This window comes from Cottoperca gobio, unplaced genomic scaffold (assembly GCF_900634415.1).
Source record: "Cottoperca gobio unplaced genomic scaffold, fCotGob3.1 fCotGob3_375arrow_ctg1, whole genome shotgun sequence".
NCBI lineage: Eukaryota > Metazoa > Chordata > Actinopteri > Perciformes > Bovichtidae > Cottoperca > Cottoperca gobio.
The window spans coordinates 6186-32753 of record NW_021166969.1 but is presented as its reverse complement, the minus strand read 5'-3'; the positions used below and the strand labels follow the sequence as shown (position 1 = coordinate 32753).

General features: G+C 46.6%; 2 protein-coding genes across 3 annotated transcripts in view; both read right to left on the bottom strand.

Moving 5' to 3' along the window:
• The window catches only part of LOC115005821 (collagen alpha-6(IV) chain-like), a 25384-nt gene extending 12563 nt beyond the window's left edge, over positions 1–12821 (bottom strand). The window contains exons 1-4 of the mRNA XM_029427785.1: positions 12171–12821; positions 11880–12065; positions 8193–8209; positions 7492–8045 (exon numbers count right to left, since the gene is read on the bottom strand). Coding sequence (XP_029283645.1) covers positions 7492–8045; positions 8193–8209; positions 11880–12065; positions 12171–12821 — 1408 coding nt within the window. The remainder of the gene's footprint in view (positions 1–7491; positions 8046–8192; positions 8210–11879; positions 12066–12170) is intronic.
• Positions 12822–17841: 5020 nt separating this feature from the next.
• Positions 17842–22441, bottom strand: LOC115005824 (transmembrane protein 185A). Of its 2 annotated transcripts, none has more exons than XM_029427788.1 (7): positions 22170–22433; positions 20945–21121; positions 20517–20724; positions 20263–20346; positions 19934–20110; positions 19407–19530; positions 17842–19051 (listed from the first exon to the last, which is right to left on the bottom strand). In XM_029427788.1, the coding sequence occupies exons 1-7, from the start codon at positions 22205–22207 to the stop codon at positions 18801–18803; spliced, it is 1059 nt and encodes a 352-aa protein (XP_029283648.1). In that variant the 5' UTR covers positions 22208–22433; the 3' UTR covers positions 17842–18800. The 2 variants fall into 2 exon arrangements, with proteins under 2 accessions (XP_029283648.1, XP_029283649.1); XM_029427789.1 differs by having other exon boundaries at positions 18915–19258; positions 22170–22441.
• Positions 22442–26568: the final 4127 nt, after the last annotated feature.

Below are 26568 nucleotides of genomic sequence, written 5' to 3'. Positions count from 1 at the left end.
GTCATTTGCATGTGTCTTGATCCCTCCCAGTGTGTGTCACTTGATCCCTAGGCATGGTAGTCATTTGATCCTCCCATGTGTGTTCACTTGATCCTCCATGGGTAGTCAATTGATCCTCCCATGGTAGTCAATTTGATCCCTCCCATGTGTGTCACTTGATCCTCCCATGGTAGTCAATTTGGATCCTCCACTGTGTGTCACTTGATCCCTCCCATGGAGTCAAATTTGATCCTCCCATGTGTAGTCCCCTTTGATCCCTCCCATGGTTAGTCAACTTTGATCCTCCCATGGTAGTCAATTTGATCCCTCCCATGTGATGTCCACTTCTATCCATCCCATGGTAGGTCAATTTGCTCCCTCCAATGTGAGTCATTCCTATCCATATCCTATCCCTCCCATGGTAGTCAATTTGATCCCATCCCATGTGGTAGTCACTTGATCCCTCCCATGTGTAGTCCAAGTTGATCCTATCCCATGGTAGTCAATTGGTCCCTCCCATGTGTGGTACTTTGATCCTCCCATGGTAGTCAATTTGATCCTCCCATGGGTAGTCACTTGATCCCTCCCATGTGATGTCACTTTGATTCCTCCCATGTGTAGTCAATTTGATCCTCCCATGGGAGTCAATTTGATCCCTCCCCATGGTGTCACTTGATCCCCCTCCCATGTGTAGTCAATTTGATCCTCCCATGGTGTCACTTTGATCCTCCCATGGTAGTCAATTTGATCCCTCCCATGTGTGTCACTTGATCCTCCCATGGGTGTCAATTTGATCCCTCCCATGGTAGTCAATTTGGATCCCTCCCATGTGTGTCCATTTGATCCTCCCATGGTAGTCAATTTGATCCTCCCATGGGTGTCACTTGATCCCTCCCATGGAGTCAATTTGATTCCTCCCATGTGTGTCACTTGATCCTTCCCATGGTAGTCAATTTGATCCTCCCATGTGTGTCACTTGATCCTCCCATGGTAGTCAATTTGATCCTCCCATGTGTGTCACTTGATCCTCCATGGTAGTCAATTTGATCCTCCCATGGTAGTCAATTTGATCCCCCCATGTGTGTCACTTGATCCTCCCATGGTAGTTCAATTTGATCCTCCAATGGGAGTCAATTCTATCCCTCCCATAGGTAGTCAATTGATCCCTCCCATGTGTGTCACTTGATCCTCCCATGGTAGTCAATTTGATCCCTCCCATGGTAGTCAATTTGGTCCCTCCCATGTGTGTCATTTGATCCTCCCATGGTAGTCAATTTGATCCTCCCATGGGTGTCACTTGATCCCTCCCATGGGAGTCAATTTGATTCCTCCCATGTGTGTCACTTGATCCTCCCATGGTAGTCAATTTGATCCTCCCATGGGTGTCACTTGATCCCTCCCATGGGAGTCAATTTGATCCCTCCCATGGGTGTCACTTGATCCCTCCCATGGGAGTCAATTTGATCCCTCCCATGGGTGTCACTTGATCCCTCCCATGTGTGTCACTTGATCCTCCCATGGTAGTCAATTTGATCCTCCCATGTGTGTCACTTGATCCTCCCATGGTAGTCAATTTGATCCTCCCATGGTAGTCAATTTGATCCCTCCCATGTGTGTCACTTGATCCTCCCATGGTAGTCAATTTGATCCTCATGGGAGTCAATTTGATCCCTCCCATGTGTGTCACTTGATCCTCCCATGGTAGTCAATTTGATCCTCCCATGGGTGTCACTTGATCCCTCCCATGGTAGTCAATTTGATCCTCCAATGGGAGTCAATTTGATCCCTCCCATTGGTGCATGTCTCCATGAGTGTCAATTTGATCCTCCCATGTGTGTCAATTGATCCTCCCATGTGTAAGTCAATTTGATCCTCCCATGGTAGTTCAATTTGATCCCTCCCATGTGTGTCACTTGATCCTCCAGGGTAGTCAATTTGATCCTCCAATGGGAGCAATCTATCCCTCCATGGTAGTCAATTATTGATCCCTCCCATGTGTGTACACCGTGATCCTCCACTGGTAGTCAATTGATCCTCCATGGGTAGTCAATTTGATCCCTCCCCTGTGTGTCACTTGTCTCTCCAGGGATGTCAATGTTTGATCCCTCCCATGGTAGTCAATTTGGTCCCTCCCATGTGTGTCATTTGATCCTCCCATGGTAGTCAATTTGATCCTCCCATGGGTGTCACTTGATCCCTCCCATGGGAGTCAATTTGATTCCTCCCATGTGTGTCACTTGATCCTCCCAGGGAGTCAAATTGATCCTCCCATGGGAGTCACTTGATCCCTCCCATGGGGTCCCCCCCCAATTTGATCCTCCCATGGGTGTCACTTGATCCCTCCCATGGGAGTCAATTGATCCCTCCATGGGTGTCAGGATCCCTCCATGTGTGTCACTTGATCTCCATGGTAGTCAATTTGATCCTCCCATGTGGTCACTTGTCCTCCCATGGTAGTCAATTGATCCTCCATGGTAGTCAATTGACCCTCCCATGTGTGTCACTTGATCCTCCATGGTAGTCAATTTGATCCTCCCATGGGAGTCACTTGATCCCTCCCATGGTAGTCAATTTGATCCTCCATGGTGTCACTTGATCCTCCCAGGAGTCAATTGTCTCCATGTGGTCACTTGATCCTCCCATGGTAGTCAATTTGATCCTCCCATGGTAGTCAATTTGATCCTCATGCTGGTGTCACTTGATCCTCCATGGTAGCAATTTGATCCTCCATGGGAGTCAATTTGATCCCTCCCATGGTAGTCAATTGATCCCTCCTGTGTGTCACTATATCCTCCATGGTAGTCAATTTGATCCTCCAATGGTGAATAGTCAATTGATCCCTCCCATGGTAGTCAATTTGATCCCTCCCATGTGTGTCACTTGATCCTCCCATGGTAGTCAATTTGATCCTCCCATGGTAGTCAATTTGATCCTCCCATGGGTGTCACTTGATCCCTCCCATGGGAGTCAATTTGATCCCTCCCATGGGTGTCACTTGATCCCTCCCATGTGTGTCACTTGATCCTCCCATGGTAGTCAATTTGATCCTCCCATGTGTGTCACTTGATCCTCCCATGGTAGTCAATTTGATCCTCCCATGGTAGTCAATTTGATCCCCCCAGTGTGTCACTTGATCCTCATGGTAGTCAATTTGTGTCCTCCAATGGGAGTCAATTTGATCCTCCCATGGTGAGTCAATTGATCCCTCCATGTGTGTCACTGATCCTCCCATGGTAGTCAATTTGTCCTCCATGGTATCATTTGATCCCCCATGTGTGTCACTTGATCCTCCCATGGTAGTCAATTGATCCTCCCATGGTAGTCAATTTGATCCCTCCCATGGGTGTCACTTGATCCTCCCATGGTAGTCAATTTGATCCCTCCCATGGTAGTCAATTTGATCCCTCCCATGTGTGTCACTTGATCCTCCCATGGTAGTCAATTTGATCCTCCCATGGGAGTCAATTTGATCCCTCCCATGGTAGTCAATTTGATCCCTCCCATGTGTGTCACTTGATCCTCCCATGGTAGTCAATTTGATCCTCCCATGTGTGTCACTTGATCCTCCCATGGTAGTCAATTTGATCCTCCCATGGTAGTCAATTTGATCCCTACCATGTGTGTCACTTGATCCTCCCATGGTAGTCAATTTGATCCTCCCATGTGTGTCACTTGATCCTCCCATGGTAGTCAATTTGATCCTCCCATGGTAGTCAATTTGATCCCTCTCATGTGTGTCAATTTGATCCTCCCATGGTAGTCAATTTGATCCCTACCATGTGTGTCACTTGATCCTCCCATTGTAGTCAATTTGATCCTCCCATGGTAGTCAATTTGATCCCTCCCATGTGTGTCACTTGATCCTCCCATGGTAGTCACTTGATCCCTCCCATGGGAGTCAATTTGATCCCTCCCATGGGTGTCACTTGATCCCTCCCATGGGTGTCACTTTGATCCCTCCCATGTACCTTGTCGGTCCCTCTCTCTCTCCCTCCCCTGGCTCTCTCTCTCTCCAGGAGGCGGTACCATTCTGTGGGGAAGAGAGGAGGCTTGTAAAACAGCATGTCACCCAGCTGGGTACATTTTCCATGCTTGTCTTATCATATTAATAAATGATTGAACACTAACACTCTCTCTGTCTCTCTCTTTTTAATTAAGTAAGAGTACAAAATTATCAAAATATGCTTCCACTATATACTTTTAATAAGTTCCAAAAGTAGGTCTGTCATTATTCAGAATGGTGCATTTCAGCGCTCGCTCGCTCTCTGTCTTTCATTCTTTCATTCTTTCATTTAGCTGTTCAAGCCTTGTTTATTATTTATATATTACACACACAGGAGATGACATTTTAAAATCATTTTATTGACAGAGCTACAGGTGTAAAGGAGGTGGCGTCTCCGGGGTTAGGGTTGGCTGAAGGTATAAATATGTGTCCGGATTAAAGAACACGGAAACAGACTTTATGTCTAACAATGATACAAAGGATATTAATCTAACAATTACAATACGATAATACACAGTATAGCATGTCGAATAACATGAAGAGAAGTCATAGTCCCTCTCTCTGTCCCTCCCTCCGCCCCTCCGTCCCTGTCTGTCTGTCTGTCCTCCCCCGGCCTCTCTCTCTCTCTGTCGATCCCTCCCATGTGTGTCACTTGATCCTCCCATGGGAGTCAATTTGATCCTCCCATGTGTGTCACTTGATCCTCCCATGGTAGTCAATTTGATCCTCCCATGGGAGTCAATTTGATCCCTCCCATGGGTGTCACTTAATCCTCCCATGGTAGTCAATTTGATCCCTCCCATGGTAGTCAATTTGATCCCTCCCATGTGTGTCACTTGATCCTCCCATGGTAGTCAATTTGATCCTCCCATGGGAGTCAATTTGATCCCTCCCTTGGTAGTCAATTTGATCCCTCCCATGTGTGTCACTTGATCCTCCCATGGTAGTCAATTTGATCCTCCCATGTGTGTCACTTGATCCTCCCATGGTAGTCAATTTGATCCTCCCATGGTAGTCAATTTGATCCCTCCATGTGTGTCACTTGATCCTCCCATGGTAGTCAATTGATCCTCCAATGGGAGTCAATTTGATCCCTCCCATGGTAGTCAATTTGATCCCTCCCATGTGTGTCACTTGATCCTCCCATGGTAGTCAATTTGATCCTCCCATGGTAGTCAATTTGATCCCTCCCATGTGTGTCACTTGATCCTCCCATGGTAGTCAATTTGATCCTCCCATGGGTGTCACTTGATCCCTCCCATGGAGTCAATTTGATCCCTCCCATGTGTGTCACTTGATCCTCCCATGGTAGTAATCTTGATCCTCCCATGGGAGTCAATTTGATCCCTCCCATGGGTGTCACTTAATCCTCCCATGGTAGTCAATTTGATCCCTCCCATGGTAGTCAATTTGATCCCTCCTATGTGTGTCACTTGATCCTCCCATGGTCGTCAATTTGATCCTCCCATGGGAGTCAATTTGATCCCTCCCATGTGTGTCACTTGATCCTCCCATGGTAGTCAATTTGATCCTCCCATGTGTGTCACTTGATCCTCCCATGGTAGTCAATTTGATCCTCCCATGGGAGTCAATTTGATCCCTCCCATGTGTGTCACTTGATCCTCCCATGGTAGTCAATTTGATCCTCCAATGGGAGTCAATTTGATCCCTCCCATGGTAGTCAATTTGATCCCTCCCATGTGTGTCACTTGATCCTCCCATGGTAGTCAATTTGATCCTCCCATGGTAGTCAATTTGATCCCTCCCATGTGTGTCACTTGATCCTCCCATGGTAGTCAATTTGATCCTCCCATGTGTGTCACTTGATCCTCCCATGGTAGTCAATTTGATCCCTCCCATGGTAGTCAATTTGATCCCTCCCATGTGTGTCACTTGATCCTCCCATGGTAGTCAATTTGATCCTCCCATGGTAGTCAATTTGATCCCTCCCATGTGTGTCACTTGATCCTCCCATGGTAGTCAATTTGATCCTCCCATGGTAGTCTTGGTTGACACGCCTCGTCAACATTGCGTGGAAGTCTGGGACAGTGCCTAGGGGTTGGCAGACCGGGGTGGTGGTTCCCCTATTTAAAAAGGGGGACCAGAGAGTGTGTGCCAACTACAGGAGTATCACACTTCTCAGCCTCCCTGGTAAAGACTACTCCAAGGTACTGGAAAGGAGGGTTCGGCCGGTAGTCAAACCTTTGATTGAAGAGGAACAATGCAGATTCCGTCCTGGTCGTGGAACAACAGACCAACTCTTTACTCTTGCAAGGATCCTGGAGGGGGCCTGGGAGTACGCCCATCCGGTCTACATGTGTTTTGTGGATCTGGAGAAGGCGTATGACCGGGTCCCCCGGGTGATACTGTGGGAGGTGCTGCGGGAGTATGGGGTGAGGGGGTCACTTTTGAGGGCCGTCCAATCCCTGTACGCCCAAAGCGAGAGTTGTGTCCAGATACTCGGCAGTAAGTCAGACTCTTTTCCTGTGAGTGTTGGCCTCCGCCAGGGCTGCGCTTTATCACCAATCCTGATATCGAGGCGTAGTCTTGGAGGAGAGGGGTTGCAGTTCGGTGACCTGAGGATCTCATCGCTGCTTTTTGCAGATGATGTGGTCCTTATGGCATCATCGGTCTGTGACCAACAGTCACTGGATCGGTTCGCAGCCGAGTGTGCAGCGGTTGGGATGAGGATCAGCACCTCCAAATCTGAGGCCATGGCTCTCAGCAGGAAACCGGTGGATTGCCTACTCCGGGTAGGGAATGAGCCATTACCCCAAGTGAAGGAGTTCAAGTACCTCGGGGTCTTGTTCGCGAGTGAGGGGACAATGGAGCGAGAGATTGGCCGGAGAATCGGAGCAGCGAGGGCGGTATTACAGTCACTTTACTGCACCGTTGTGACGAAAAGAGAGCTGAGCCAGAAGGCAAAGCTCTCAATATACCGGTCGATCTTCGTTCCTACCCTCACCTATGGTCATGAAGGCTGGGTCATGACCGAAAGAACGAGATCACGGGTACAAGCGGCCGAAATGGGTTTTCTCAGACGGGTGGCTGGCGTCTCCCTTAGAGATAGGGTGAGAAGCTCAGCTATCCGTGAGAGACTCGGAGTAGTGCCGCTGCTCCTTTACGTTGAAAGGAGCCAGTTGAGGTGGTTCGGGCATCTAGTAAGGATGCCACCTGGGCGCCTCCCTAGGGAGGTGTTCCAGGCACGTCCAGCTGGGAGGAGAACCCGGGGAAGACCCAGGACTCGGTGGAGAGATATTTCTCTTCACTGGCCTGGGAACACCTCAGGATCCCCCAGTCGGAGCTGTAGGATGTGGCCCGGAGAAGGGAAGATTGGGGTTCCTTACTGGAGCTGCTGCCCCGCGACCCGATCCCGGCTAAGCGGTAGACGATGGATGGATGGATGGAGGATGTAGAAATATAAACTAAATATATTTCATTTTTTCTAAAAAAGTTCCAGAACAAAATGGGACGTAGAATCACCCAACAGTGCTTTGATGCTGTGGTACCTACCGTTGGCGGCGGGCGGGGGGTCGTCTGATCCGGGTCTCTCTCTGTCCACTTCAGCCTCACAGCACCAGGGTCTCCCCACTTCTCTCGCAGGCCGTTTCTGTGCACGGAGCAAAAGTAATCCCCCCGGTCCTCTTGCAGAACCTGATCGAAAACCAGCGACCGGTCAACGTGTTTGCTGCCAGCCTGGGAAAGAGACATTCTACTCTTAAATCCTGGCCCATGTTTGACCTCTCCGGAGGACAGGTTCAGCTCCAGCACCATCTCTTTGTTTTTGGTCCACCGCAGTACAGAGTCATCGTGTTTATCAGGGTAGTAGCACTTCAGTGTGGCCGGTTCCCCCTCTGGGACTGATGCTTCAACACCTATAAGAACATCCAGCTGGATGCGACGCTCACGGCTGCCACATTTCAACAGAAACAGTCCGGTGTCCGTGTAAACTGTGCGCGTGAAGGCAAATGAAGCGCTCTGGTTGACCCTGTCTGTGTAGTCCTCGGTCGGTTTCCAAACACCGTGCTCATGAGCAGCCACCGGCCGGGTTCCCGGGAAAGTTCTGCACCGGTCGGACAGTTTTCAGTCTCTGGAAACACAGCTGAGTCTCCTAAAATCACGTGCACACATTCTCCAAAATCAGAAATGGCAATATATATAAAGAGAGTGACTAGAAAGACCGGTTGGAGCTGTGACATCCTGAGTTTACTGAACAACGTCTCTGCACTTAGAGAGCAGATGCCGGGTCTGGTGTTACTGAGAGCCTGTAAAAAGGCCTAATTCAAAAAAGTGTAAAGTGGCCTCCGGTAGAGCAGGTGGCAGTATTATGTTTAACATGAGCTGAAAAACGTTATCCGGCAGTAAACACACAGAAGAAGAAAACAGGAACAATAACACAGAAAAAGACGAAACAATATGGATGAGAGTCACAGTGAACAGGAGATAGATGGAGACGCAGTTGTACCTGCCAAACAAGTTAAAACTGTATGCAAGTAACTAGACAAATGAGAGGAGACCTTCCCTTATTTAATAAAAAGCAGAGTCGGGCAAACTCATGCTTTTTGTAAAGTGGGCCATTCAGATGTTAGCATCGCACACGGCGGAATAAGCGATGTTCACCAGCATGAAAAATCGTCCAAGCACAAGCACGAGGCACAAACACACACTGTCAATGACTTCATGTGTGACAAGAACTGTTTCGGAGGCAGACCAAGTGACCAAAGCTGAGGGAAAGATGTAGATGCTTTGCGCCAAAAATAATGTAGCCTTCAGCTTCTGCGTTGATTTCAGTCGCAGTGTCGCGACATGTTTCCAGACTCTGACATCGCAAGGAAGTCCTCGTCGGGGAAAAAAACAAACTCATCCATCATCAAATAAATTGATGATAATAACTAATAAATAAAATACATACTTTACATAAACATGTATTTCCTGAATGTATAGGCCTATACCTGTCCCTTATGTGTTTACATTTACATTATATGGGTAGGGGCTGGGGGGCTGAGAGCTGCTAAAACATGGGCGGAGTCCGCCAAAAAAATGTCCCTTATTTTGAAATTCCAATGTTGACAGGTATGCTCTAGAAACTATACATTTAGACAGAAACGCAGTATAACCGGGCGTTGCATCACCCTAACAACAGTTATATTAATATTTACGAAACATTTAGTTGTAAATAGCAGGCATTCCCAGCAGTACAATGTGCAGTGCCTCTCGGAGGCTGTGAGCCGGAAAGTGTCGGACAAACCCTTTTCCCAGCTGTGATAGGCTCGCTAATGTCGGGGTTGGCCGTTCTCTTCTCACGATGTCTAGCTTTTCTTGAAAAGTTTGTCTTGAAAATGGCGTTGTAATTAAATCTGCGACCACATCGATCTCTTCTCCTCCTTCAGCCATTGTGGGTTGAAAAAAACAGCTTGTAGAAATCTACACAAATTAGCTCGTTCAAAGTTTGCTAGCTCTGCATAGCTCTGCCTCTCAATAGTGCGTATCCAATCAAAAGACGTGCACGTGCTGATGTTATCGTACGCCTGCTAGCTGGCCCCGGTGTTGCCAACTCGAAATCTGATTGGTTAACGCCACAGTTTTGTCTCCGTTCACTTTAAGCGACAGGCGCCCGCACTGTTGATTCTGAAGGCCTCAGGGCAGATTTCTTGGACCCTGGCAACACATCATGGCTGAAATATGATTGGATAAAAGCTCTAACATAAAGGCCAGACCTCCAAATCTCCATCTGAGGCTGGAAGCAGCGCAACCAAGAGGAAAGCTATGAAATGAAGAGAATAGACTATGAGGAATAATTTAATACATATTTGTGGAAAAAATATATCAAAATGAAATGTATATTGTGATGATGTTTAGGCCAGCAGAGAAGGCCTTGCTGGCCCTGATGGCCCGCCACTGCAAATATGTATTTCCCAGTGGTTGTGCCATGCATTGATTTAATTACCAAAACCGGAGGGCCAGTTATGACAGACATGATATTTTCTCGCGGGCTGGATATAATTGCCTTGAGTTTGACACCTGTGCAGTAAACACTGAAACGTGCACATACATGAGATAAATAATGTAAGCGTTTAGTTTGTTTAATAAAAGAGCACCTGTTCAATGAAACACTGATATCGCTATTAGTACTCGGAGACGTGTTATTCTTCAAAAATGCACGCATAAAGTTGCATTCCAATCTATTAAATATATGGCTCTCAATGAAATACATAAAAAAATATTTGGCTTTTATGGCTCTCCCAGCCATAAAGGTTCCCGACCCCTGTGTTAGACGTTAGGGTGCCCCGGCGCTGTTTTGTGTTCTTTTGTTGTCAAGTTTTCACCGAGTTTGTTTTGTTAGTTTGGCTTTTATGCCTTATTTGCTCTTGTGTTAAGAGCCCTCCTTTTGTTCTTTGTGGTGTCGTTAAAAGCAATTGTTTGTCAAATTGTCCACCATATTTAATAAATATCTTATTTGACCATCAACATCTGGTGTATGTTACTCCCTTTTCCATCGCCGAGCCAGGGTCGTAACATAAATGGGGGCTCGTCCGGGATAATGAACAGATTCCCAAAACAAAAGATGACCTGACCAGTGTCACCTATGCTAAATCGATCCTGAAGAGAGCTTAAAGCTCTAGTGGTGAGTGAGTTAGTTGAACGGGGGATGGTTGTGGTGCCAGTACAGCCAGAGCTTGAGGGGGAATCCCAAGGTGTTGACTCAGTGGCAGAAGTTGATGGCGAGGTAGACGGGCGGATGAAAACTCCGTTCACGTTGCCCCGCTATGAGCCTCTGACTTCTACCAGTTCTGGGTCCAGAGACGGGGATCGACTTAAAGTCCGCCTTGCCCGTCTCTAAATGGAAGCTCAGGAAAAAGCGCAAGACAGACAAGCTCAGCATGAGATCAGGAAGCTGGTAGTTCAAGTAGTTCCTATTTGCGGTGTACGGATGTACAGACAACTATCACTGGTTTACTTTGATACTGAAGGAAATACTTTAAAACGTGATAATTCTCATGCCGGGTCTGGTGTTACTGAGAGAGTCTTTTTTTCTAACGGACGTTTATTCGTACCCGGGACATGTTAACCTTTTGAAATTCATTGAAATTATGACCAAGAATGTTTTCTTTAGGCTGTTATTGTAACTGCTGCAGCCAAAGGAAGGCCTGTCCAATAATAAGGGTATCAAACATAGCAGGAATGTGGTCATTTGTTTGGTCGATGAAATATTATTTAACATAATTCAGCAGAAAGGTTTCAGTATAATCTTCACACTTTCACACCAAGTGTGCAAACATGTCATTGTCTCAGCAAAGCTTTGAGAATTACCACACACACACACACACACACACACACACACGATGACATTTTAAAATCATTTTTTTGAACGCTCCAGGTATAAAGGAGGTGGGGAATCAGTACAGCAATAAACAAAGTTAATATCTTCCTGAGAAAAGTAACCAGTAACATCACAGCATGATAATCTATAAATAACCACAACTCACAATGTTTCCTTCGTTTTAGTGCAAAAAAGTTAATTCTGAAAATGTTCAAATTGAATCTTTTTACAAAACATTATGAACCTGAACTTCTTTAAGAAACAAAAGTGCAATTTCAACAATATTATCAGTTTATCATTTACACATGTGTTACAACTCACTGATCACAGTGTGTGTACAGAGACACACACATTCAGTCACAGGTATCTGGAACAGCACTTTACTTTATGATCAAAACAACTCATCTTTACACTTTGCAAAGTCATCCCGCGGACTGGACCCTCTGCGGCCCGGGGGCCAAAACCGGCCCGCATGTTTGACACCCCTGTGTTAAGGTATGGACGGAGTCCGCCAGAAGAGGTCCCTTATTTTAAAATTCAAATGTTGACAGGTATGCCCCCCCTCCCCCCATTCACCTCAGAACAAGGGGGTCTGGTGAACGGTTGCATCTCCACATGAGTCCCATCTGTCGGAGATCTTCCACCTGCGGGTCCACGTGACACGTTTGATTTACAGACTATCGGGCAGCAAGTGAAGAAGAGTGGAATCAAGATGATCACACCTTCTATTATGGCGACAACCATCCAAGAGGTCTGTGTGTGCTGCAGAGGGAGACACGAGGAGTTTATCAGTGTGTGGGGGGGGGGACTCACACATGGCGGCGGGGTGGAAGGGGTCTGATCCGGGATTCTCTCGGTGACTCCGACGTTATTCAGGCTGTGGACTCTCACCCTCACAGCTTTAAGATTCTCCCTCAGTCTTTCTTCATTTTGGACGTAGAAAAAGTAATCGCTTTGGTCCTCGAGCGTAACCCCCGTCAGTGTCACCGTCAAGTCTCCCTGCAGCTTCCAGTTCGGTGACACAGATGTTCTATTCTCAAATCCTGTCCCACATGTGGTCTCTCCCGAGGACAAGTCCAGCTCTAACACCAGCGCGCCGCCTCTCTCCAGCCGGTACTTCCCGGGTTTCCCTGCAGTCTTGTAGTGGGACGGGAATGTGGCTGCGTCTCCCTCAGTCACTGATGCTTCGGAGGATTCGACAACATTAAGATGGATGAGCTTGGTCACGTCCCCGCACGTTAACTCGTACAGTCCGTCGTCATTGCAGTTTGTCTTGTTCAAGATGACGGACTCGTTTGGACTCATCCTGTCTTTGTACCCTCTCTCCGGCTTCCAACCATCCTCCCAATAAGCCACCTTCTGCTGATTGCTGCCATGGTCCAGCACCAGTGTGGCTCCTTTTTCCTTGCAATGCTCAGTTGCTGGAAACTTAACTTGGTCTCCCAGAATTGTATCCAGAGCTATTCCATAAGTTAGGTTGGCAATAAACAAGAGAGAGCGCAATGTGAGTCCTTCCATTCTCAGGCTGCGTCTGTGTCCTGTGAGCGTTGTATCACAATCCCTCAGATTTATACTCTCTCTGGGGGCGTGGCATATGCAAAGCCCGCTTTGGTTGGCTGCGACATCCTCCTCTGTTGGCCCACTCTAGTAGCAGCCAAGCTGTAGCAGCCAACCGTGGGCCAACAGAGTTGGCCCGTGTCTGACATGGTTGCCCAAACTTGTTTGGCAGGAGTCCGAAACCTGTGCTTTTTCTCCACCCCTGTGTCAACTTTTGGTGCTCTGGTCTGTCTGTGTGCTGTGTGCTTTTTCTCCACCCCTGTCAACTTGACGGACTCTGGTCTGTCTGTGTGCTGTGTGCTTTTTCTCCACTCCTGTCAACTTTTCTGACTCTGGTCTGTCTGTGTGCTGTGTGCTTTTTCTCCACTCCTGTCAACTTGACGGACTCTGGTCTGTCTGTGTGCTGTGTGCTTTTTCTCCACTCCTGTCAACTTGACGGACTCTGGTCTGTCTGTGTGCTGTGTGCTTTTTCTCCACTCCTGTCAACTTTTGGTGCTCTGGTCTGTCTGTGTGCTGTGTGCTTTTTCTCCACTCCTGTGTCAACTTTTCGTGCTCTGGTCTGTCTGTGTTGATCCTCCCATGGTAGTCAATTTGATCCTCCCATGGGCGACACTTGATCCCTCCCATGTACCTTGTCGGTCCCTCTCTCTCTCTCCTGTCAACTTTTCGTGCTCTGGTCTGTCTGTGTGCTGTGTGCTTTTTCTCCACTCCTGTCAACTTGACGGACTCTGGTCTGTCTGTGTGCTGTGTGCTTTTTCTCCACTCCTGTCAACTTGACGGACTCTGGTCTGTCTGTGTGCTGTGTGCTTTTTCTCCACTCCTGTCAACTTGACTGACTCTGGTCTGTCTGTGTGCTGTGTGCTTTTTCTCCGCGTCTGTCAACTTTTCAGACTCTGGTCTGTCTGTGTGCTGTGTGCTTTTTCTCCACCCCTGTGTCAACTTTTCGTGCTCTGGTCTGTCTGTGTTGATCCTCCCATGGGCGACACTTGATCCTCCCATGTACCTTGTCGGTCCCTCTCTCTCTCTCCTGTCAACTTTTCAGACTCTGGTCTGTCTGTGTGCTGTGTGCTTTTTCTCCGCGTCTGTCAACTTTTCAGACTCTGGTCTGTCTGTGTGCTGTGTGCTTTTTCTCCACTCCTGTCAACTTGACTGACTCTGGTCTGTCTGTGTGCTGTGTGCTTTTTCTCCGCGTCTGTCAACTTGACGGACTCTGGTCTGTCTGTGTGCTGTGTGCTTTTTCTCCACTCCTGTGTCAACTTTTCGTGCTCTGGTCTGTCTGTGTTGATCCTCCCATGGTAGTCAATTTGATCCTCCCATGGGCGACACTTGATCCCTCCCATGTACCTTGTCGGTCCCTCTCTCTCTCTCCTGTCAACTTTTCGTGCTCTGGTCTGTCTGTGTGCTGTGTGCTTTTTCTCCGCCCCTGTCAACTTTTCAGACTCTGGTCTGTCTGTGTGCTGTGTGCTTTTTCTCCACTCCTGTCAACTTGACGGACTCTGGTCTGTCTGTGTGCTGTGTGCTTTTTCTCCACTCCCGTCAACTTTTCGTGCTCTGGTCTGTCTGTGTTGATCCTCCCATGGTAGTCAATTTGATCCTCCCATGGGCGACACTTGATCCCTCCCATGTACCTTGTCGGTCCCTCTCTCTCTCTCCTGTCAACTTTTGGTGCTCTGGTCTGTCTGTGTGCTGTGTGCTTTTTCTCCACTCCTGTCAACTTGACGGACTCTGGTCTGTCTGTGTGCTTTTTCTCCGCGTCTGTCCCTGTGTCTGTCTTTTTCTGGCTCTGGTCTGTCTGTGTTGATCCTCCCATGGTAGTCAATTTGATCCTCCCATGGGCGACACTTGATCCCTCCCATGTACCTTGTCGGTCCCTCTCTCTCTCCTGTCAACTTTTCAGACTCTGGTCTGTCTGTGTGCTGTGTGCTTTTTCTCCACTCCTGTCAACTTTTCTGACTCTGGTCTGTCTGTGTGCTGTGTGCTTTTTCTCCACCCCTGTGTCAACTTTTCGTGCTCTGGTCTGTCTGTGTTGATCCTCCCATGGGCGACACTTGATCCTCCCATGGGCGACACTTGATCCCTCCCATGTACCTTGTCGGTCCCTCTCTCTCTCTCCTGTCAACTTTTGGTGCTCTGGTCTGTCTGTGTGCTGTGTGCTTTTTCTCCACTCCTGTCAACTTTTCTGACTCTGGTCTGTCTGTGTGCTGTGTGCTTTTTCTCCACTCCTGTCAACTTTTCTGACTCTGGTCTGTCTGTGTGCTGTGTGCTTTTTCTCCACTCCTGTCAACTTTTCGTGCTCTGGTCTGTCTGTGTGCTGTGTGCTTTTTCTCCACTCCTGTGTCAACTTTTCGTGCTCTGGTCTGTCTGTGTTGATCCTCCCATGGTAGTCAATTTGATCCTCCCATGGGCGACACTTGATCCCTCCCATGTACCTTGTCGGTCCCTCTCTCTCTCTCCTGTCAACTTTTCGTGCTCTGGTCTGTCTGTGTGCTGTGTGCTTTTTCTCCACTCCTGTCAACTTGACGGACTCTGGTCTGTCTGTGTGCTGTGTGCTTTTTCTCCACCCCTGTCAACTTGACGGACTCTGGTCTGTCTGTGTGCTTTTTCTCCACTCCTGTCAACTTGACGGACTCTGGTCTGTCTGTGTGCTGTGTGCTTTTTCTCCGCGTCTGTCAACTTTTGGTGCTCTGGTCTGTCTGTGTGCTGTGTGCTTTTTCTCCACTCCTGTCAACTTGACGGACTCTGGTCTGTCTGTGTGCTGTGTGCTTTTTCTCCGCGTCTGTCAACTTTTCGTGCTCTGGTCTGTCTGTGTTGATCCTCCCATGGTAGTCAATTTGATCCTCCCATGGGCGACACTTGATCCCTCCCATGTACCTTGTCGGTCCCTCTCTCTCTCTCCTGTCAACTTTTCGTGCTCTGGTCTGTCTGTGTGCTGTGTGCTTTTTCTCCGCCCCTGTCAACTTTTCAGACTCTGGTCTGTCTGTGTGCTGTGTGCTTTTTCTCCACTCCTGTCAACTTGACGGACTCTGGTCTGTCTGTGTGCTGTGTGCTTTTTCTCCACTCCCGTCAACTTTTCGTGCTCTGGTCTGTCTGTGTTGATCCTCCCATGGTAGTCAATTTGATCCTCCCATGGGCGACACTTGATCCCTCCCATGTACCTTGTCGGTCCCTCTCTCTCTCTCCTGTCAACTTTTGGTGCTCTGGTCTGTCTGTGTGCTGTGTGCTTTTTCTCCACTCCTGTCAACTTGACGGACTCTGGTCTGTCTGTGTGCTTTTTCTCCGCGTCTGTCCCTGTGTCTGTCTTTTTCTGGCTCTGGTCTGTCTGTGTTGATCCTCCCATGGTAGTCAATTTGATCCTCCCATGGGCGACACTTGATCCCTCCCATGTACCTTGTCGGTCCCTCTCTCTCTCCTGTCAACTTTTCAGACTCTGGTCTGTCTGTGTGCTGTGTGCTTTTTCTCCACTCCTGTCAACTTTTCTGACTCTGGTCTGTCTGTGTGCTGTGTGCTTTTTCTCCACCCCTGTGTCAACTTTTCGTGCTCTGGTCTGTCTGTGTTGATCCTCCCATGGGCGACACTTGATCCTCCCATGGGCGACACTTGATCCCTCCCATGTACCTTGTCGGTCCCTCTCTCTCTCTCCTGTCAACTTTTCGTGCTCTGGTCTGTCTGTGTGCTGTGTGCTTTTTCTCCACTCCTGTCAACTTGACGGACTCTGGTCTGTCTGTATGCTGTGTGCTTTTTCTCCGCGTCTGTCAACTTTTGGTGCTCTGGTCTGTCTGTGTGCTTTTTCTCCGCGTCTGTCCCTGTGCCTGTCTTTTTCTGGCTCTGGTCTGTGTGCTGTGTGCTTTTTCTCTGGTTTTGCTCTGGTCTGTCTGTGTTGATCCTCCCATGGGCGACACTTGATCCCTCCCATGGTAGTCAATTTGATCCCTCCCATGGGTGTCACTTTGATCCCTCCCATGTACCTTGTCGGTCCCTCTCTCTCTCCCTCCCCTGGCTCTCTCTCTCTCCAGGAGGCGGGACCATTCTGTGGGGAAGAGAGGAGGCTTGTAAAACAGCATGTCACCCAGCTGGGTACATTTTCCATGCTTGTCTTATCATATTAATAAACGATTGAACACTAACACTCTCTCTGTCTCTCTCCTTTTAATTAAGTAAGAGTACAAAATTATCAAAATATGCTTCCACTATATACTTTTAATAAGTTCCAAAAGTAGGTCTGTCATTATTCAGAATGGTGCATTTCAGCGCTCGCGCTGTCTTTCATTCTTTCATTTAGCTGTTCAAGCCTTGTTTATTATTTATATATTACATTATCTAAATACAATATTGTATTTGTACATTTCTGCAGGTGATCTTTAGCATGTTATACCATGTTATATATATATAATCTTTTTCATGGTATACATTATATTCTGAGATGTAGAAGTGTAAAGCTACATAAAATGGAAATAGTAAAGTACTTTGAATGTGTACTTAAGCAGAGTAAATGTACTTACTTGCATCAATTCAGTGGTGGCTCAGTGTAGCTGAATTAAGTTCTTTTTTTATTCCTTAAACTGAGTTATTTTCCTCGTTTAATTCTAAAATAAATGGACAGTGGAGATATCTGGTGATTACTGAGAATCATCCAGCTTTTAACAGATAGCTGCACTTGGAGCATTGAGTGAATCAGACCAATTTAATGACAAAAAAAAAAGACATGTAGAAAAAGAAAGTACACACAGCATGCTGTGCAAGCAATAAGAGACGGGGATGATTGTAACTTCATCGATTGAGGGAAACGCTGGCAATGTCAATCTCGGGAGTTATACTCTACCAATTAGAGTTGCAATATTTGTACGTGTGATCCAGGTGAAGCTGATGGCTGCACAGCAAAGCATTTAAATCTTCTACGGTATGCTAGTATAATGTCAAAGCTGCTAAATCACGTTAAAATGATGCACAGAGGAAAACAACCAAAAGTCAATTGAGAATCTTGTTTTGTGGTATCCGACGTGCGTCTACATTTAATATGTGGACTCTTACTACAAGCTGAATTACAATAGAAGAGGATGATTGTTTCCTATTTGCCTCTAACCTTCCCTGTCATCTCTCTGGTCCCTAACTGACAACTTCTGTTATTTACAATAGAGAGGAATACAAAACAAAATGATTAACAAAGTGCCTTTTCCATCAGGTTTGTTTTAAAACAATAATCTCATATGTACATTGAAGGGTCTTTGCACGATTCTGTCCACACAGGCTGCAAATGAATCCCTTCCTGGTGCATCTGTAAGAGATGGGGGGACAACATCCACAGTTTGGCTGATGCTAATGAGAGGCTTCTGCAGTCCGAGTTAGTTTGTGTGTTCACATCTTCTGCGCAGCTTCACATGGGAACAGGGAACTTCATACTTTGGAAGATACCCACAGCTGATTAAAGCCTCATGAGAGGAATGATTACAAAGACCAATAACTCTTTCAGTATACATATGGGCAAGTACTGTAACAAGACAAAACAATTTGAACCCTTCCTTTAACTCCACCTCCCTCGTTTTCTCCACCCGCACGGTCAAAAGTGGGAACAGGATCAACAAGAGCACACTGATCCCAAATCCAAGCTAAAGTCTCTCCAATGGTCCCCATCATGAAGCAAGACGAGCGTCATCTTTGCTTTAGGTTTGAAGTGAATCAAAGCAGTCCTTTCTTTTGGTTCTACGATTCAATCCTCCACAGAGTTCGGCAGTCTTCTCTTCACAACAGCCAATATGAGGATTCTGCATCTGTTAGTCATCCGTCACCATATAGGCTCTAACGTGTCTCTCTAGCCAGCCATGCTGATGCAGACTTCAGGTGAGGGGACCAAATCCTTCAGGGAAAAAAACCAAACAGTGTCCTCTGGGGTTTTGGCTTCATGAGTTAAACACACAGCAGTCCCCCTTTAGCTCGAACATGAAGTTAGTCCGGCATGTCGATGCAGAGTTTCGGTGGCGGGACAAAGTATTTCCCAGGGCTCTGTGTGATCACCACGCCCGTCTTCTTGTGGAACATGGGGGCAATCTTTGGTGGCGGCTCGGGGACGGGCAGATCCTCGGCCGCCTCAGGGTCCTCGCTGCGCTGGAGGTCGTAGGACACGTTGCCATACTCACGCAGGAAGGGGAGGAGCTCCAACAGGAAGTGGCAGAAGTCCTTACGGATGCCAAACCACCCTGTAGGAAGATCAGGACAGAGGAGAACTTAATCATTTATACTTGCCAACTACCAAGAAATAAAAAACTTGACTTGCTGATTCCAGCCTCTCAGATGTGAAGTGTGCTTCAGTATAATGAACATCTTTGGGTTTTGGACTTTGTCGGCCAAAACAAACCAACAAAGAACAAATTCTCCGCTGAAGATTAGTTCAACATCAGCTGCAGCTGCATCCGCAATAAAAGGTGCAAATGAGTTGATTAATATTATAGATGCTAAGGTCTTTATTATGGAATAAATAGCATTAAACAGGTAACTGTCAGCAAACCCCCAGAGGATATATTCAGCAGCACATTCCTGGCTGTAAGTACTCACAGTGGTTCCCTCCCTTCTGACCAAATGTGGTGGCCATGAGTGTGAGCAGGGAGAGCCAGAGAGGCACGAACACACACACGTAGCTCAGACTGTTGTGGCCGTCCTGCTTGTGCACCAGAAGGATCTGAAGACACATGCATTTCATCATTGGGAGGCACACGTGCATTAAATGTGCACACGTGTGCACAAGGTTTATGTAAAATAGAGCAGTGTGACGACATGTATGCAGTTTAAAATTACATTTAAAAGAGCTACACATTTTAGGCCAGCAGGGGGCAGTGCAGGCTCATTTTATTATTAAAGTAATTTTCTGTAGATCCAATTATTCTATTTAATTTAGTGAGTTAATTCATATTTGTTAATACAGAAATTAAAATATAACTAAAAGATATAAATCAATCAACTAAGGTATTTTCTAAAGTCATGTTAAACAGGCTTTAACTATAAGAAATACAAAATAAAGACATTTCTTTCACTATTGTTATTTTTACAACCCCATGTAATAAGCTTTAATAGTGACAACTCACCTCAAAGGTGAGAAGAGGTACGACAATGGTCATCCAGCTGATTGCCATGGTGATGTGAGTCCGTCGTTGCTCGGCGATGATGTCAATTGAGCGGAGGAACAGGACGGACCAGATGATGTAGTAGAGGACGACAAGGCACAGGAAGGACATCAGGATCCACAGCGGGACACACACCACCTGCAGCACAAACACAGGTGTCATTAAAGAAGAAGACGCAGGTTAGGAATATATTACCACCAACAATGGCTTTATATTTAATAGAGGTGGAAGAACATACTGGGAAAGACTAATGAACACACATGTGGAATTAAAGTGTGTAAAGATCTCACCAGCCAAGGCCAGGTGATGATCGTGTCCAGCCTCAGAGCGATGAAGATGAACTGCAGAATGTTAACTGAACACAACACTTCCAGCTGAGAGGAAGAGCAAAGACAAGAGTTCAGCACTGTACTCATTTACAACACAAATAAAGTATCTTTTCTGAAATAAAAGTCAGCATCTGAGCGAAGACACAGACTCTGACTGCTAACTTTGCCACATGTTCTCCTGCATGGGGAACAGAAGGGCATATCAGACTTCTTACCTCGAGGGAGCGGTCGTGTCTGAACCCCCAGACGCAGGCTGCTACAGAGACGGGCGACACAAAGAAGAGAGGCAAGAAGACTAGAAGCCAGAAGTAGTTGCCTCTCGCCACACGGTCGCACACTAACACCTCGAACATCAGCAACAGGACGTGGAGCCCCACCGCGATCAGCATGGCTTTGAACTCCACACATGTCTCCCCTTCAGCCCTAAGAGAGGATACGCACAAAAGAAAACATCAGAAAGTTGGGGAGATATAATCTCTCCACCAAGTCCAGGGTCTTCCCCGGGGTCTCCTCCCAGCTGGACGTGCCTGGAACACCTCCCTAGGGAGGCGCCCAGGTGGCATCCTGAGAGAACCTCAGTTGTCCCAATACAACCTTACTGCAGACAACTAAACCACTAATGCCCATGTGTGAGAGAGCCTACCTGTACTGGGGGTTGTGAGCCCAGACTCCAGTGCCCACAGAGGCCCCAATGATGACCAACAGCTTCCACAGCCATATTGGGGTGAACACAGCCCAGTAGCTCCACTGGATGACTCCATCCAGCCTCAAGGACAGCAGCACGGAGAATAGCAGCAGACAGGAGTAGATCAGGAACTTACTGCAACAGGGGACAGAAAATACAAATGTTGACAGTAACAAATGTAAAAGAAGAAGCCTCTATGTACCTTGTGAGTGCCTTACTATTGAAGTGTTCCCAGGTACAGGTACGGGAAGATTACTCTCATCAAGTCAATAAAAAGTGTTTTCTTAGATGCAATACAAAGAAAATGGGATGTGTGGAGAGTGTGTGTAAGTGTAATGTCAATTCTAGAAGATAGAGAAGCGAAAAAGAAAAAGTAGGACAACATAAAAAAGGACAAACTTGAAAGCTAGGATGACAGAACCAGGAGACCTCATGGGTGCAAATCAAATAAAAAGACACAAGTATCTGATCTTTGGGTACATTTTAGAAAGTGGAAATTAGATGAATGGATGTAATAGAGATTAGAAAGTCGTCATTAGATGTACACACTGTTACACAAGTCCTTGTCACCTAATTCACTGAACCTCTTTTAACACATTTGTTTGACCTTATATACGGCATCTACAGCATTAGCACTGGACTTACAATACTATTGTTAGATTGTAGTTCATTGTTATCCATAGATAGAGCTAATATTGGGTATGTTGAACCTTTAGCTAGTTTCTGTATATTTCCCTGACTTCTTGATATTTTAAGTCTGGGGCCGTTGCTATTGAGGGCCTATAAAGCTCATTAAAATCTGTATATGGTGCCTAATAGACTTGTCAAGCTAAGTATGGACACTAAAAACATGCGAGACCAAATAGATGCAATTACGCTGCAATTTACGTAAGTTACTAGTAACGCACTGATAGCTTCGCCTAGCTAACCCCAGTTATGTTAGCTAGCAGGTTAGCTAGGCCTTGTTAGCCCGATATATTTTTACTTTAGCTAATGTACTTAGTTAACTTGTAACTAGCTTACGCTATCTGTTCAGCTACCATAAATATGTATAAATAATTCCACAGGTATAAAACACATATCTTGTCCATGTTTTCGTACATACAACCGCTGCTCAGCCGAGCACTGCTAGCTAACGTCAGCTACACAGTTAGCTAATGTGCTAGGTTGTAGCTTAAGTTACCTGGGATTGAAGTCCTGAAAGAGTCCTCTTAAATTCATGGTGTAAAAGGGCCGGTTGTCTTGTCAACATTAGATCCCAGTGTCGTTCGCTAATTCACCGCCTAACCTGTATGCTACACATGGTAATTTAGGTGGTAGTTGAGCTTTTTTGTTCGGTTTCATTACAGATCTTTGCTAGCCCGTGTGTTTTGTTTTTCCCTCGGAAATCACGTGACTAGACACGAACATAGCCGAACCGTTTCCGACACTTGAGCCAAGTGACGTGTGAGCGATGGACCAAATTAAATGTATTTGATTTAAAATGTTGGAGTAGTATGACACATGTTTTTGTTCTTGTTATTCTATGTGGAAGGCACTTTTTTTAATTATTAGATTTGGTGCTAAAGAGATGCTTTACTGCAGAACTCTGAAATCTGAAATGGTTTAAATAAATGTGTATGCAACAGTACAGTGCATACCTGTCAACACAGTCATTCCTTCAAAGGTTTTGGAAAAGTACTAGGCATGCGGCTGTCGAGTTTACCGTTCCGCTTTGCATATGCCACGCCCCCCGAGAGAGTATAAATACAGAGTGGATTGTGATACAACTCTCACAGGACACAGACGCAGCCTGAGAATGGAAAAAGTGTCTTTACAACACTGTTATTAATAAATATATATCTAGAATCTAGTACAGGGGTGGACAACCAGTCAGAGGTTAACCAGCACCGACACATCATCCGTGTAGGCAGAGAAGACTAAAGGTGTCTTAACACCTGCCGAGTGCTCAGCCCCCCTCTCCAGAAGCATCAGACATTATTTATTTTTACATTGTGTATATCTCTGTCTGTTTAACTGTGCACATGACAATAAATATCTTGAATCTATAATAGATTTAATAACTAAAAGTGCATTAAAAAAAACCATCCAAAACAAATACTCAAATGTCTGTCTTGCGACTTTTCAATTTAGTGAGCTTTAAAAAGCAGTTTTCATAACTCCTCAGAGAAGGAACAGGAGCGAGCAGTTAGCAGTAGATTTGATGAGTCATTCCTTCAAAGGTTTTGGACTCCTGCCAAATAAATAAGACAAAAGTACGAGGCATGCGACTGTCGAGCTGGTCTGGCATTTGTGCCGTCTTCGTCAAGGTGGGAGGACGAGGATGTCGCAGCCAATCAAAGCGGCCTCCGGTTTCCTTCTATCCCGCTGTCCTCCCCTTTATATATGTTCCCGCCCCTTTATGGATTGTGATACAACTCTCACAGGACACAGACGCAGCCTGAGAATGGAAACACTCACATTGCTCTATCTCTTGTTTATTTCCAACCTGACTTATGGAATAGCTCTGGATACAATTCTGGGTGACCAAGTTAAGTTTCCAGCAACTGAGCATTGCAAGGTAAAAGGAGCCACACTGGTGCTGGACCATGGCAGCTATCAGCAGAAGGTGGCTGTTTGGGAGGATGTTTGGAAGCCGGAGAGAGGGTACGAAGACAGGATGAGTCCAAACGAGTCCGTCAGCTTGAACAAGACAAACCGCAATGACGACGGACTGTACGAGTTAACGTGCGGGGACGTGACCAAGCTCATCCATCTTAATGTTGTCGCATCCTCCGAAGCATCAGTGACTGTTGTTTGTATTTATTTGCTCTCTCTCTGACTGTCGAGCTGGCCTGGCATTTGTGCCGTCTTCATCAAGGTGGGAGGACGAGGATGTCGCAGCCAATCAAAGCGGCCTCCGGTTTCCTTCTATCCCGCTGTCCTCCCCTTTATATATGTTCCCGCCCCTTATGTGTTTAGGCATGAGTAAAGGGCCAATCACAGAGCTTACCGTTCCGCTTACCTTTCCGCTTTGCATATGTCACGCCCCCAGAGAGAGTATAAATACAGAGTGGATTGTGATACAACTCTCACAGGACACAGACGCAGCCTGAGAATGGAAACACTCACATTGCTCTATCTCTTGTTTATTTCCAACCTGACTTATGGAATAGCTCTGGATACAATTCTGGGTGACCAAGTTAAGTTTCCAGCAACTGAGCATTGCAAGGTAAAAGGAGCCACACTGGTGCTGGACCATGGCAGCTATCAGCAGAAGGTGGCTGTTTGGGAGGGTGTTTGGAAGCCGGAGAGAGGGTACGAAGACAGGATGAGTCCAAACGAGTCCGTCATCTTGAACAAGACAAACCGCAATGACGACGGACTGTACGAGTTAACGTGCGGGCACGTGCCCAAGCTCATCCATCTTAATGTTGTCGCATCCTCCGAAGCATCAGTGACTGAGGGAGACGCAGCCACATTCCCGTCCCACTACAAGACTGCAGGGAAACCCGGGAAGTACCGGCTGGAGAGAGGCGGCGCGCTGGTGTTTGAGCTGGACTTGTCCTCGGGAGAGACCACACGGACAGGATTTGAGAATAGAACATCTGTGTCACCGAACTGGAAGCTGCAGGGAGACTTGACGGTGACACTGACGGGGGTTACGCTCGAGGACCAAAGCGATTACTTTTTCTACGTCCAAAATGAAAGACTGAGGGAGAATCTTAAAGCTGTGAGGGTGAGAGTCCACAGCCTGAATAACGTCGGGGTCACCGAGAGAATCCCGGATCAGACCCCTTCCACCCCGCCGCCATGTGTGAGTCCCCCCCCCCCCACACACTTCTAAACACAAATGATAAAATATCAACTCTCAGAGTTACATCCTACAGGTCTGAATATAACTAACGTCCTCTGTGTTCTTCTCCTCGTGTCTCCCTCTGCAGCACACACAGACCTCTTGGATGGTTGTCGCCATAATAGAAGCTGTGATCATCTTGATTCCACTCTTCTTCACTTGCTGCCTGATAGTCTGTAAATCAAACGTGTCACGTGGACCCGCAGGTGGAAGATCTCCGACAGATGGGACTCATGTGGAGATGCAACCGTTCACCAGACCTCCTTGTTCTGAGGTGAATGGGGGGGAGTGGGGGCATACCTGTCAACATTTGAATTTTAAAATAAGGAACCTCTTCTGGCGGACTCCAACATGTCAAACATGCGGGCCGGTTTTGGCCCCCGGGCCGCAGAGGGTCCAGTCCGCGGGATGACTTTGCAAAGTGTAAAGATGAGTTGTTTTGATCATAAGTAAAGTGCTGTTCCAGATACCTGTGACTGAATGTGTGTGTCTCTGTACACACACTGTGATCAGTGAGTTGTAACACATGTGTAAATGATAAACTGATAATATTGTTGAAATTGCACTTTTGTTTCTTAAAGAAGTTCAGGTTCATAATGTTTTGTAAAAAGATTCAATTTGAACATTTTCAGAATGAACTTTTTTTGCACTAAAACGAAGGAAACACTGTGAGTTGTGGTTGTTTATAGATTATCATGCTGTGATGTCACTGGTTACTTTCTCAGGAAGATATTAACTTTGTTTATTGCTGTACTGATTCCCCACCTCCTTTATACCTGGAGCGTTCAATAAAATGATTTTAAAATATCATCTCGTGTGTGTGTGTGTGTGTGGTAATTCTCAAAGCTTTGCTGAGACATGACATGTTTGCACACTTGGTGTGAAGATTATACTGAAACCTTTCTGCTGAATTATGTTAAATATTATTTCATCGACCAAACAAATGACCACATTCCTGCTATGTTTGATACCCTTATTATTGGACAGGCCTTCCTTTGGCTGCAGCAGTTACAATAACAGCCTAAAGAAAACATTCTTGGTCAAAATTTCAATGAATTTCAAAAGGTTAACATGTCCCGGGTACGAATAAACGTCCGTTAAAAAAAAAGACTCTCTCAGTAACACCAGACCCGGCATGAGAATCATCACGTTTTAAAGTATTTCCTTCAGTATCAAAGTAACCAGTGATAGTTGTCTGTACATCCGTACACCGCAAATAGGAACTACTTGTGGGTAATTCGGCATACTTTGAATGGTGTACATTTCCCAGAGAGAGAGACACACACACACACACACACAGACAAGTACGAGGCATGCGGCTGACAACACCAGCCGCCCCGACTGTAGAGCTGGTCTGGCATTTGTGCCGTCTTCGTCAAGGTGGGAGGACGAGGATGTCGCAGCCAATCAAAGCGGCCTCCGGTTTCCTTCTATCCCGCTGTCCTCCCCTTTATATATGTTCCCGCCCCTTTATGGATTGTGATACAACTCTCACAGGACACAGACGCAGCCTGAGAATGGAAACACTCACATTGCTCTATCTCTTGTTTATTTCCAACCTGACTTATGGAATAGCTCTGGATACAATTCTGGGTGACCAAGTTAAGTTTCCAGCAACTGAGCATTGCAAGGTAAAAGGAGCCACACTGGTGCTGGACCATGGCAGCTATCAGCAGAAGGTGGCTGTTTGGGAGGATGTTTGGAAGCCGGAGAGAGGGTACGAAGACAGGATGAGTCCAAACGAGTG

What these genes read in the sequence shown, in the direction of transcription:
- LOC115005824 (XM_029427788.1), bottom strand. Translation starts at nt 22,207, where the DNA reads ATGAATTTAAGAGGACTCTTTCAGGACTTCAATCCCAG. An exon ending in TTTCAGGACTTCAATCCCAG is followed by an intron (nt 21,122 to 22,169) that starts GTAACTTAAGCT and finishes CCCCTGTTGCAG; the next exon opens with TAAGTTCCTGATCTACTCCT. An exon ending in GCTCACAACCCCCAGTACAG is followed by an intron (nt 20,725 to 20,944) that starts GTAGGCTCTCTC and finishes ATCCTCTCTTAG; the next exon opens with GGCTGAAGGGGAGACATGTG.